The sequence below is a fragment of the Haematobia irritans genome, chromosome 3 (assembly GCF_050003625.1).
Source record: "Haematobia irritans isolate KBUSLIRL chromosome 3, ASM5000362v1, whole genome shotgun sequence".
Lineage (NCBI taxonomy): Eukaryota > Metazoa > Arthropoda > Insecta > Diptera > Muscidae > Haematobia > Haematobia irritans.
In genome coordinates this window covers 171638065-171650579 of record NC_134399.1, presented here as the reverse complement: position 1 = coordinate 171650579, position 12515 = coordinate 171638065, and the positions used below count along the sequence as shown (strand labels likewise).

The window sequence follows — 12515 nt, the reverse complement described above, 5'->3', positions numbered from 1 at the left end:
GTTGAATCAATTAAAAAATTAATTGAAATTTTCTAATGAAATCGATTATTTTTTTACTCAAATAACACTGTGATTGGTGACTTTTTTAATTAAGAAATTAATTGATACAATTAACCTTTTAATCAAAATCGGGAGACTAAGTCAGTTAAAAAAAGTGATGGAGTTTTTTTTAATTTTTAATTAAAAATTTATTTAAAACAATAAATTTTTTAACAAACTAAAAACAGCAAATCAGTTAAGAAAGTAATTGAAAATAGTTATGGTTTTAATTATAAAATTAATTGAGTTTTCAATCAATTCCAATTAAATGTTTATTGAATCAATTAAAAAATTAATTGAAATTTTCTAATGAAATCGATTAATTTTGTACTCAAATAACACTGTGATTGATGTATTCAATTTAACTTCATTTAAAAAATTAATTGGATCCATTAATTTCGTGATTGAATCAGAATAAATTTTTTTTTCGTGAACTTATAGAAAAACTTTCGTTATATTAACGAAATGTGTCGTTAAAAGTCAGCCAACGAAACAAATTCGTTAATACAACTAATTTTTTTCGTTGTTATAACAAATTTTCTCTTAATTAACGTAACGTTTCGTACTATTAACGAATATTTTCATTGTATTTATGAAAATGTTTCGTTATATCAATGAAAATTTGGCTGAGTTTTAATGAATTTTTTTGTGTGTGTGTGAACCTTAAATTAGGTTAGGTATGAAGACAGCCTGATATTTCAGGTTCACTTACGCTATTCAGTCTATTGTGATACCACAGCGGTGAACTTATATTATGTTTAGCTCAATGAAAAATGACCTCCTTGCAGTGAAACCACTCAAAGAAGCTGGGAAACACTCAGAAATGTCACCAGCATTACTGAGAGGGGATAATCCATCCCTGAAAAACTTTTTGGTGCTCGGTTGAAGCAGGGATTGGACCCACAACCGTTTATATGCAAGGCGGGCACACCTACACTGATAGAAAAAATTTCGTTATATTAACGAAATGTGTCATTAAAAGTGAGCCAATGAAACAAATTCTTTAATACAACGAATTTTTTCGTTTTTATAACAAATTTTCTGTTAATTAACGTAACGTTTCGTACTATTAACGAACATTTTCATTGATTTAATATTAGTCCAATAAGAAATAAAAAAAAACATTACTAATGTTGACATCAATGATCCGAAGCTTACCTGGCTTGGGAGACGATTAAAAGTCATTGGAAAAATATCTTTTTGAAAAGAAAGAAGACAAACAGTTTATTATGGGTGTTTGTAAGCAAATTATGGAACAGATGCGTAGATTCATTCAATTTAAGTACGTGAAAAATAAAATATCAGTCAGAGTCAGTGATAATAAATTCTGTAAGGAAGATTATTTGGAGGCAACGTATAGACTTTTTTTGCTAAACGTGGACTTGTTTACAAAGTAATAAAGACTAATTCAAAAAAGTTTTTCTGACCAATTGCATTTTCCCTCATACATAGAAAAAAAAAATTACGATATTAATTGATCCAATTAAGTTTTAATTGAAATTTCTTCAATCACAGAAATGATAGTATCTATAAAAAAAATTAATTGAAAATCAATTAAAAAATTAATTGATATTATAAAATTTTGTGATTGATTTTTGTTTCAATTAAAAAATTTGTTGAATCAATTAAATTTTGAATTGAATATTTTTTAAAACTGAATTAATGTCTGTGTAATGTCCGAAAACCATCTTTCTCATATTATTTTACATTTTTTTTTGTCCCAGGACGTTAACCAAATTTAAATTTTATGCCTAGAGATTTTTTGGAAGTGTCAAAGATTTTGTTTAAATCGGTTCAGATTTAAATATGTGTATGTATATCGGAATATAATCCTTTATTTAGCTCCCAACAAATTTGAAGGATTTGAAACAAAGTCGGTCTATAAAATGGTGAAGGGCATAATATAGTCGGCACCGCCCGACTTTAGACTTTTCTTAATTGTTTTTTTTTTTTTTATTTAAACACAATAAAAAAATTTTAAATTATAGTAATTTGCAAAACCTTCTCAAAAAAAAATCCATGGAAGTGTAAAAGTCAAAAGGCACAGGTTCAAATCCACGCGCGGTTGAAATTTTTAATTTTATTTTCATTATTTTTTACTGTCGATTTTCTTCTTCTTTCTTTTTTGGCACATTTAATCGTCCAAAATTTAAATTTAAAATTTAAACCGGCAAAAATATTTTATATTGTACATTAAATATTTGTATAAAATTTTTGCAACAACAAATAATAGATTAAATTTAATACAACAGCTTTTAAAACATTCTATTATAAGAGGGGATTTTGTTTGTGGGCTCTGACTAATTTCGAGCCATATACAAATTATTGTTAAATTTCGGCATGTGCTTCATTAATAATAATGGGCTATTAGAAGTGAATCACTTAGAATGTATGCATCACTGCATATTTCCTTATTATCCCCGATATCCTCCCCTTCAGAGCCACTCCTCTGAGCCGGTAATGGAGGGCACAACGTACGTCGTAATTGATTTTGATATTTTTTTCTTAACTTTTTCGTTTTCTCTGCAATGTAGCAAAATCCAGTTTATAAAATAAACACAAATGAAGTGAGCAAGAGTTTTTTAAGCCGTTTGGAAGATGAAATCTCTCTTCTGCTAGGCCAGTTGGTATCAAGGTGTCTTCCAAGAAGGATTACACTACGTATTTTTCACGGTTAAGTGGCTTAAATTATTGTTTCAGCGGCATTAGTTAATTCAATATGCATGGATATTGGCATATTTTCAATATTTTCATAATTTTAGTGAAAGAGAATTGTAAGTTTTAAGATTTTTGTTTATGTAATGTGTGGATGTTATGCAGAGAAAAACGTAAACTGCTTTAGGAGAAAAATGAACTACCTCATGCAAAAAGTTACTTAATTGTATCCCATAATTCATGATCACTCCACGATTGCCACTCGTGCCAAAAAAATATACCAATATTTTTATTCGAAATACATTTTTTATATTGAATTTACAGAAAATTTTGTTTAAATTTTATTCCTGTAGAAAATTTTGTCAAAATTTTATTTCTATAGAACATGTTGTCAAAATTTTACTTCTATAAAAAATTTTGTCAAAATTTTATTTCTATAGAAAATTTTATCAAATTTTATTTCTATAGAAAATTTTATCAAATTTTATTTCTATAGAAAATTTTGTCAAAATTTTATTTCCATAGAAAATTTTCTGAAAATATTATTTCTACACACAAATTTCTCAAAATTTTATTTCTATAGAACCTTTTCCAAAAATTTGATTTCTATAAAAAACGTTTGCAATATTTCATTTCTATAGAAAATTTTGACAAAATTTCATTTCTATAGAAATTTTTGTTAAAATTTTATTTCTATAGAAAATTTTGTCAAAACTTTATTTCTATAGAAAATTTTGTCAAAATTTTATTTCTATAGAAAACTTTGTCATATTTTTATTTCTATAGAAAATTTTGTCTACATTTTATTTCTATACAAAATTTTTGGAAATTTTTGTCAACATTTTATTTCTATAGAAAATTTTATCAACATTTTATTTTTATAGAAAACTTTGTCAAAAATTTTTTTCTATAGAAAATTTTGTCAAATCTTTATTTCTATAGAAAATTTTCGGAAAATTTTGTCAACATTTTATTTCTATAGAAAATTTTATCAAAATTTTATTTTTATATAAAATCTTGTCAAAATTTTATTTCTGTAGAATGTTTTGTCAAAATTTTATTTCTATAGAAAATTTTGTCAAATTTTTATTTCTATAGAAAATTTTGTCAATTTTTTTATAGAAAATTTTGTCAAATTTTTATTTCTATATAAAATGTTGTCAAAATTTTTTTTCTATAGAAAATTTTGTCAAATTTTTACTTCTATAGAAAATGTTGTCAATTTTTTTTATAGAAAATTTTGTAAAATTTTTATTTCTATAGAAAATTTTATCAAAATTTTATTTTTATAGAAAATTTTTTTTCAAAATTTTATTTCTGTAGAATATTTTGTGAAAATTTTATTTCTATAGAAAATTTTGTCAAATTTTTATTTCTATAGAAAATTTTGTCAAAATTTTATTTGTATAGAAAATTTGTTAAAATTTTATATCTAAGAAAAATTTTGTCAAAATTTTATTTCCATAGAAAATTTTCTGAAAACTTTATTTCCATAGAAAATTTTCTGAAAATTTTATTTCTACAGACAAATTTCTCAAAATTTTATTTCTATAGAACCTTTTCCAAAAATTTGATTTCTATAAAAAGTGTTTGCAAAATTTCATTTCTATAGAAACTTTTGTTAAAATTTTATTTCTATAGAAAATTTTGTCAAAACTTTATTTCTATACAAAATGTTTGGAAATTTTTGCCAACATTTTATTTCTATAGAAAATTTGATCAAAATTTTTTTTATAGAAAATTTTTTCAAAATTTTGTTTTTATAGAAAATTTTGTCAAAAATTTTTTTTTCTATAGAAAATTTTGTCAAATCTTTATTTCTATAGAAAATTTTCGGAAAATTTTGTCAACATCTTATTTGTATAGAAAATGTTATCAACATTTTATTTCTATAGAAAATGTTATCAAAATTTTATTTTTAGAGAAAATTATTTCAAAATTTTATTTCTATAGAAAATTTTGTCAAATTTTTATTTCTATAGAAAATTTTGTAAATTTGTTTTGTTTTTGTCTATAGGAAATTTTGTAAATTTGTTTTTTTGTCTATAGAAAATTTTGTCAAATTTTTATTTCTATAGAAAATTTTGTCAAAGTTTCATTTCCATAGAAAATTTTATTTCAATAGAAAAATTTTTCAAAATTGTATTTATAGAACATTTTTGCCAAATTCTATTTCTTTAGAACATTTTTTTTTGGAAAATTTCGTTTCTGTAGATAATTTTGTCAAACTTATATTTCTATAGAAAATGTTGTCATTTTTTTTTCTATAAAATATTTTGTCCAAATTTTATTTCTATAGCAATTTCTGACAAAATTTTATTTCTTTAAAAATGTTTTTCAAAATTTTATTTCTATAGAAAGTTGTGTCCAAATTTTATTTCTATTTTCTCAAAATTTTATTTCTACAGAAAATTTTATCAAAAATTTATTTTTATAGAGAATTTTGTCAACATTTTATTTTTATAGAAAATTTTGTCAAAATTTTATTTTTATAGAACAGTTTGTCCAAATTTAGTTTCTATAGAAAATTTTGTCAAAATTTTAGTTCTATAGAAAATTTTGTCAAAAAATTATTTCTATAGAAAATTTTGTCAAAAATTTATTTCTATAGAAAATTTTGTCAAAATTCTATTTCTATCGAAAATGTTGTCAAAATTTTATTTCTATCGAAAATGTTGTCAAAATTTTATTTCCATAGAAAATTTTGTTAAAATTTTATTTCTATAGAAAATTTTGTCTAAATTTTATTTCTATAGAAAATTTTGTCAAAATTTTATTTCCCTAGAAAATTTTCTAAAAATTTTATTTCTACAGACACATTTCTCAAAATTATATTTCTAAAAACCTTTTCCAAAAATTTTATTTCTATAGAAAATTTTGACAAAATTTCATTTCTATAGAAACGTTTGTTAAAATTTTATTTCTATAGAAAATTTTGTCAAAACTTTATTTCTATCGAAAATTTTGTCAAAACTTTAATTCTATACAAAATGTTTGGCAAATTTTGTCAAAATTTTATTTTTATAGAAAATTTGGTCAAAATTTTGTTTTTATAGAAAATTTTGTCAAAATTTTGTTTTTATAGAAAATTTTATCAAATTTTTTTTTCTATAGAAAATTTTGTCAAATCTTTATTTCTATAGAAATTTTTTGGAAAATTTTGTCAACATTTTATTTCTATAGAAAATTGTATCAAAATTTTATTTCTGTAGAATGTTTTGTCAAAATTCTATTTCTACAAAAAATTTTGTCAAATTTTTATTTCTATAGAAAATTTTGTCAAATTTTTATTTCTATAGAAAATTTTGTCAAAATTTTTATTTCTATAGAAAATGTTGTCAAATTTTTATTTCTATAGAAAATTTTGTCAATTTTTTTTTTTCGATAGAAAATTTTGTTAAATTTTTATTTCTATAGAAAATTTTGTCTAAATTTTATTTCTATAGAAAATTTTGTCAAAATTTTATTTCCATAGAAAATTTTCTCAAAATTTTATTTCTATAGAAATTTTTCCAAAAATTTTATTTCTATAAAAAATGTTTGCAATATTTCATTTCTATAGAAAATTTTGACAAAATTTCATTTCTATAGGAACTTTTTGTTAAAATTTTATTTCTATAGAAAATTGTGTCAAAACTGAGTTTCTATACAAAATATTTGGAAAATTTTGTCAACATTTTATTTCTATAGAAAATTTTATCAAAATTTTATTTTTATAGAAAATTTTGTCAAAATTTAGTTCTTATAGAAAATTTTGTCAAAATTTTTTTTTCTATAGTAATTTTGTCAAATCTTTATTTCTATAGAAAATTTTGTCAAAACTTTATTTCTATACAAAATATTTGGAAAATTTTGTCAACATTTTATTTCTATAGAAAATTTTATCAAAATTTTATTTTTATAGAAAATTTTATCAAAATTTTTTTCTTATAGAAAATTTTGTCAAATTTTTTTTTGTATAGTAATTTTGTCTAATCTTTATTTCTATAGAAAATTTTCGGAAAATTTTGTCAACATTTTATTTCTTTAAAAATTTTTATTTCTATAGAAAATTTTGTCGAATTTTTATTTCTATAGAAAATTTTGTCAAAATTTTATTTCTATAGAAAATTGTTCCTCGTATTTGGAGAGGAACATTTTGCAAAATCTACCAAACAGTAAAAAATTTGCTAAATTTAACTTAGTTCTAGATCACCCCCCAAAAACACCCTGAAACAATCAATATTTTTATATGAAAAACTTCTTTTGCTCATATCTTCTAAACTAAGCGTCGTAGAACGGAACGGAGGTTAATTCGTGTTCAACCCCTAAAAATTCGAAAATTTTGTCGAATTTATTTGACAATTTGACAAGACAATTTTCATAATTATTTATTTTTTTTTTTGTTTTTTGAAATTAAGACAACATTTTTTATTAATGGTTTTCTTTCTACACAGATGGTGAACCTTCCATCCTACCCAAATCTCAACGTGGCATAATCTATCCTACAGATAATTGGGATGATTGCACCCTAGACACACCCTTTAAGCAACCGGGACAATGTACAAACATAGAAAATTGCCCAGAAGTTCTATATAAATGGCAAAAAGAAAATATTTATCCCAAAACTTGTTATTTTATTAAAAAGGATCATTATGTGTGTTGTCCTAAATCGGCAGCTTTAAATACTAGAGAAATTGTGACCATTAAACCAATTGAAAGTATTGAACTGATGACACCTTCATCCACATCGAGTTTACTAGATGAGTTGCAATTGGAACAGCGTAGAAGTGAATTGGGTGAGTAGATATTTAGTTAAAATATTCATTACCGAAACATTTCGATATACGATTTTTAATTAAAAAAAATTTCAGAATGTGATCTTAATACCAGAGTTCAATCGACAATCGTTCATGGAACACCAACTAAAAAGGATGAATTTCCTTTCATGGTAAGGAAATACCACTATATAATACACTCCAAACATTGATGGATGACAGTGATAGTTTATTTATTTATTTATATATTTATCACCTACTAAAGTCATAGAAAATTGGAATTTATTCGATATTTTATAAATAATTTGAATTTATTTTCGAATTTTCCATAGAAAATTTTAATTTGTTCGAAAAATTCCTATTGTTCGAATTTTCATAGAAATTTCGGATTTATTCGAATTTTCATAGAAACTTTGGTTTAATCGAATTTAAAAAAATATATATTTTCCCATATCCATTGACAATTTTAATTTATTTGCATTTTTATAGAAAATTGGAATTAATTTGACCTATCATAATTCCAATTTGCATATCAAATTTTAATTTATTCGAATTTTCATAGAAAGTTTTAATTTATTCGAATTTTCATAGAAAATGTTAGTTTACGAGTATTCAAATTTTCCATACAAAATTGGATTTTATTGTATTTTTTTAATAGAATGTTTACATTTATTCCAATATTCATAGAAAATTTTAATTCTTTCGAATATGAATATGAATTTATTCCAATTTTCATAGAAAATTTGAATTTTATCGAACTTTCATTAAAAATTTGAATTTATTCGAATTTTCATAAAGTATTGAATTTCTTCGAATTGTCCTTGAATTTATAAGAATTTTCATAGCAAATTATAATTATTTCAATTTTCATAGGAAATTGTATTTATTTTAAGTTATTAGAATTTTCATAGAAAATGTTAATTTAATCGAATTTTCATAGAAAATTTTAATTTATTCAAATTCCCACAAAAAAATTTAATTTATTCGTATTTCCATAGAAAATTTTATTATTTTTTTTTAATTTCCGTAGAAAATTTTGATTTATTTGAATATTCATAAAAAAAGTTTTATTTGAATTTTCATAAAAAATTTAAATTTATTCGAATTTCCATAAAAAATTATAATTAATTAAAATTTTCATAATTTTGAATTTATTCGAATTTTCATATACAATTTTACTTTATTCGTATTTTCATAGAAAATTTGTTTGTTTTTTTTTTTTTTTAATTTCCATAGAAAATTTGAAATTTTTTAGAAAATTTTAATTTATTCGAATTTTCTTAAAAAAAATAATTTATTTGAATTTTCATTAAAAATTTTAATTGATTTGAATTGTCATAGAATTTTAAATTTATTCGAATTTCTATAAAAAATTTTAATTTAGTCGTATTTCCATAGAAAAGTTGTTTTTTTAAAAGTTCCACAGACAATTTTATTTTACTCGAATTTTGATAGAAAATTTTAATTTAATCGAATTTTCATAAAAAAATTAATTCGAGTTTACATAAAAAAATTGAACTTATTCGTGTTTCTATAGAAAATTTTAATTTTTTAAAATTATTATACATAATTTTGAATTTATTCGAATTTCCATATAAAATTTTACTTTATTCGTATTTTCATAGAAAATTTGTTTGTTTTTTTTTTTAAATTTCCATAGAAAATTTGTAATTTTTTTATAAAATTTTGATTTATTCGAATTTTCATAAAAAAAGTAATTTATTTGAATTTTCATAAAAAATTTTAATTGATTTGAATTTTCATAGAATTTTAAATTTATTCGAGAATTTCCATAAAAAATTTGAATTTAGTCGTATTTCCATAGAAAAGTTGTTTTTTTAAAAGTTCCATAGAAAATTTTATTTTACTCGAATTTTCATAGAAAATTTTAATTTAATCGAATTTTCATAAAAAAATTAATTCGAGATTTCATAAAAAAATTGAACTTATTCGTGTTTCTATAGAAAATTTTAATTTTTTAAAATTTTCATAATTTTGAATTTATTCGAATTTCCATATAAAATTTTACTTTATTCGTATTTTCGTAGAAAATTTGTTTGTTTTTTTTTTCAAATTTCCATAGAAAATTTTAATTTATTCGAATTTTCATAAAAAAAATAATTTATTTGAATTTTCATAAAAAATTTTAATTGATTTGAATTTTCATAGAATTTTAAATTTATTCGAATTTCCATAAAAAAATTGAATTTAGTAGTATTTCCATAGAAAAGTTGTTTTTGTTAAAAGTTCCATAGAAAATTTTATTTTACTCGAATTTTCATAGAAAATTTTAATTTAATCAAATTTTCATAGAAAAATTTTAGTTAATCGAATTTTCAAAAAAATTTTAATTTATCCGAATTTTCATAGAATTTTGAATTTATTCGAATTTCTATAGATGATTTGTTTTTTTTTAATTACCATAAAAAATTTTGATTTGATCTAATTTTCCATAGACATTTTGAAATTATTCGAATTTTCATAGAATTTTGAATTTATTCGAAAAAAAAAAATTGAATTTATTAATCCATAAAAAAATTCTCCGAGTTGACCTAGAAAATTTGAATTCATACGATTTTCCATAGAAAATTTTAAGTTTTTCGACTTTTCGATTTAAATTTTCCGAATTTTCCATCCATAGAACATGTGAATTAATTCGAATTATCATAGAACTTTTAATTTATTCGAATTTCCATAAATTTTTTAATTTATTTGTGTATGTATAGAAAATTTTGATTTATTCGAATTTTCCATAGAAAATTTGAATTTATTCGAATTTTCATAAAAAAATTAATTCGAGTTTACAAAAAATTAACTTATTCGTGTTTCTATAGAAAATTTTAATTTTTTAAAATTTCCATAGAAAATTTGAATTTATTCGAATTTTCAGAGAAAATTTTGATTTATTCCAATATTTCATAGTAAATTTGAATTTATTCAAGTTGACCTACAAAATTTGCATTCATTCGATTTTCCATAGAAAATTTATTAGTATTTTCCATATTTTTCCATATTTGAATTCAATCGAATTTTCATAAAAATTTTATTTTTTCGAATTTTCATAGAATTTTGAATTTATTCGAGTTTCCCTAAAACAAAATTTGAATTTATCCGTGTTTCTATAGAAAATTTGAATTGTTTTAAAATTTCCATAAAAAATTTTGATTTATTCGAATTTTCCATAGAAAATTTGAATTTATTTATTAGAAAATTTGATTTTTTTCGAATTTTCCATAGAAAATTTGAATTCATTAGAATTTTCATAGAAAATTTGATTTATTACAACTTCCATAAAAATTGAATTTTTTCGAGTTGACCGAGACAATTTTAAGTTTTTCGAATTTTCCATAGAAAATTTTAATTTATTCGAATTTACATAGAAATTTTAATTTATTGGAATATTCATAGAAAATTTTAATCTTTTCGAAAATTTAAATTTATTCGAACTTTCATAGAAAATTTTAATTGCTAAAAAAAAAAAATATTTTTTCCACTTTGTATAGTATACTTAACTCTATTCGAATTTTTATGGAAACTTTGAATGTATTCGAATTTTTATAGAAAATTTGAAAGCATTTGAATTTTCATAGAAAATTCGAATTTTCATAACAAAGTTTAATTTATTTTAATTTTCATAACAAAATTGAATTTATTTTCATAGAAAATTGGAATTTATTCGAATTTTCGTAGAAAATTTTAAGTTGTTCAAATTTTTATAGAAAATTTTAACTTACTCGATTTTTATAGAAATTTTGAATTTATTTATGTTTTGAATTTTTTATTGCTTTAGTATTTAAATTTGCTTTTCTTTTCAGGCTGCCCTTGGTTGGACAAATAGGTTCAATAATGAAATATGGTATCGTTGCGGTGGAGTTGTAATTTCCCCAAGATTTGTTTTAACAGCGGCCCACTGTCAAGATATAGGAGGGTAAGGGCAAACCTTCTCCTTTGAATATTTAAATAAAAAAACACAATATTTTTCAGTGAAATGGCAAGTGTTGTACGTATAGGTGGCTCAAATTTGACAGATAATTCGGTGCGAGATGTTAAAATTAAGCGGTTCATTAGACACCCAGATTACAGACCTCCTCAAGTTTATAATGACATAGGATTGGTGGAATTGAATGAAGATGTGAAAGAGTATGACCTTGTATATGAGAAATTATTAAGAAATGTTAATTATTTTCAATTGTCTAGTGTATATGCAGCTTGTTTGTGGACGAAGGATATGTTGAATTCGGAAACTCTTACAGCAATTGGTTATGGCCATACCCAATTTGGTGGTATAGGATCCCAGCAACTCTTAAAAACCGACCTCAAGGCAGTGTCAAATAAGGATTGCTTGAAATTCTATTCCAATGATTATGCGGAAGCCCCCAATGGTATACTGAGTTCACAATTATGTGCTGGTGATCCCGTTGGACTTCGAGATACTTGTCAAGGAGATTCTGGTGGACCATTAGTTAACCTTGTTGGTCCATTTAAACGTGGCTATGTGGTGGCAATTACCTCTTTTGGTTTGGGATGTGCTAGTGGGTCTCCGGCAATTTATACACGAGTGTCGTCCTACCTCGATTGGATAGAGACATTGGTGTGGCCTAAATTGGATACAAGATTTTCTTAGTATAGGAAATGGAATTATAATAAACATATTTATTAATAAGTTAAATATTTAATTCAAATAAATTTACCAATATTTTTTAAAGATGTAAAAATAATTTTCTGACAAAATGTGTTTGTAGAACAAAAAATGTTGACAAACAGTTTCTTAAAGAAATATTTTTTTTTAGACAATATTAAGGACAAAATTCTTCAAAACTAAGAAAACTGAAAATTGCTGTATATTTTTATACCCAGAACCTGTCTGTCTCACATCCGTCTGTCTTTTTGTTGTAATCGCACTACAGCCTTCAATAATAAAACAATCGTCACAGATTCGTGTTTTGTCTGCAAGCAGGCCAAGTTCGAAGATGGGCTATATCGATATAGCCGCCATATAAACCGACCCCCCCATTTGGGGTCTTGAATATCTGAATTTGAACATCTATACAAATAAAATCTTAA

The 12515-nt window shown here is 22.3% G+C and overlaps 1 protein-coding gene across 1 annotated transcript; it reads left to right on the top strand.

Annotated features, from left to right (window-relative positions):
• The first annotated feature begins 2639 nt into the window (after window positions 1–2639).
• spirit (Serine Protease Immune Response Integrator) lies at window positions 2640–12169 on the top strand. Its single transcript, XM_075300969.1, has 6 exons — window positions 2640–2813; window positions 7131–7472; window positions 7548–7624; window positions 11267–11379; window positions 11436–11591; window positions 11649–12169. The coding sequence occupies exons 1-6, from the start codon at window positions 2759–2761 to the stop codon at window positions 12073–12075; spliced, it is 1170 nt and encodes a 389-aa protein (XP_075157084.1). The 5' UTR covers window positions 2640–2758; the 3' UTR covers window positions 12076–12169.
• The last annotated feature ends 346 nt before the right edge of the window (window positions 12170–12515 follow it).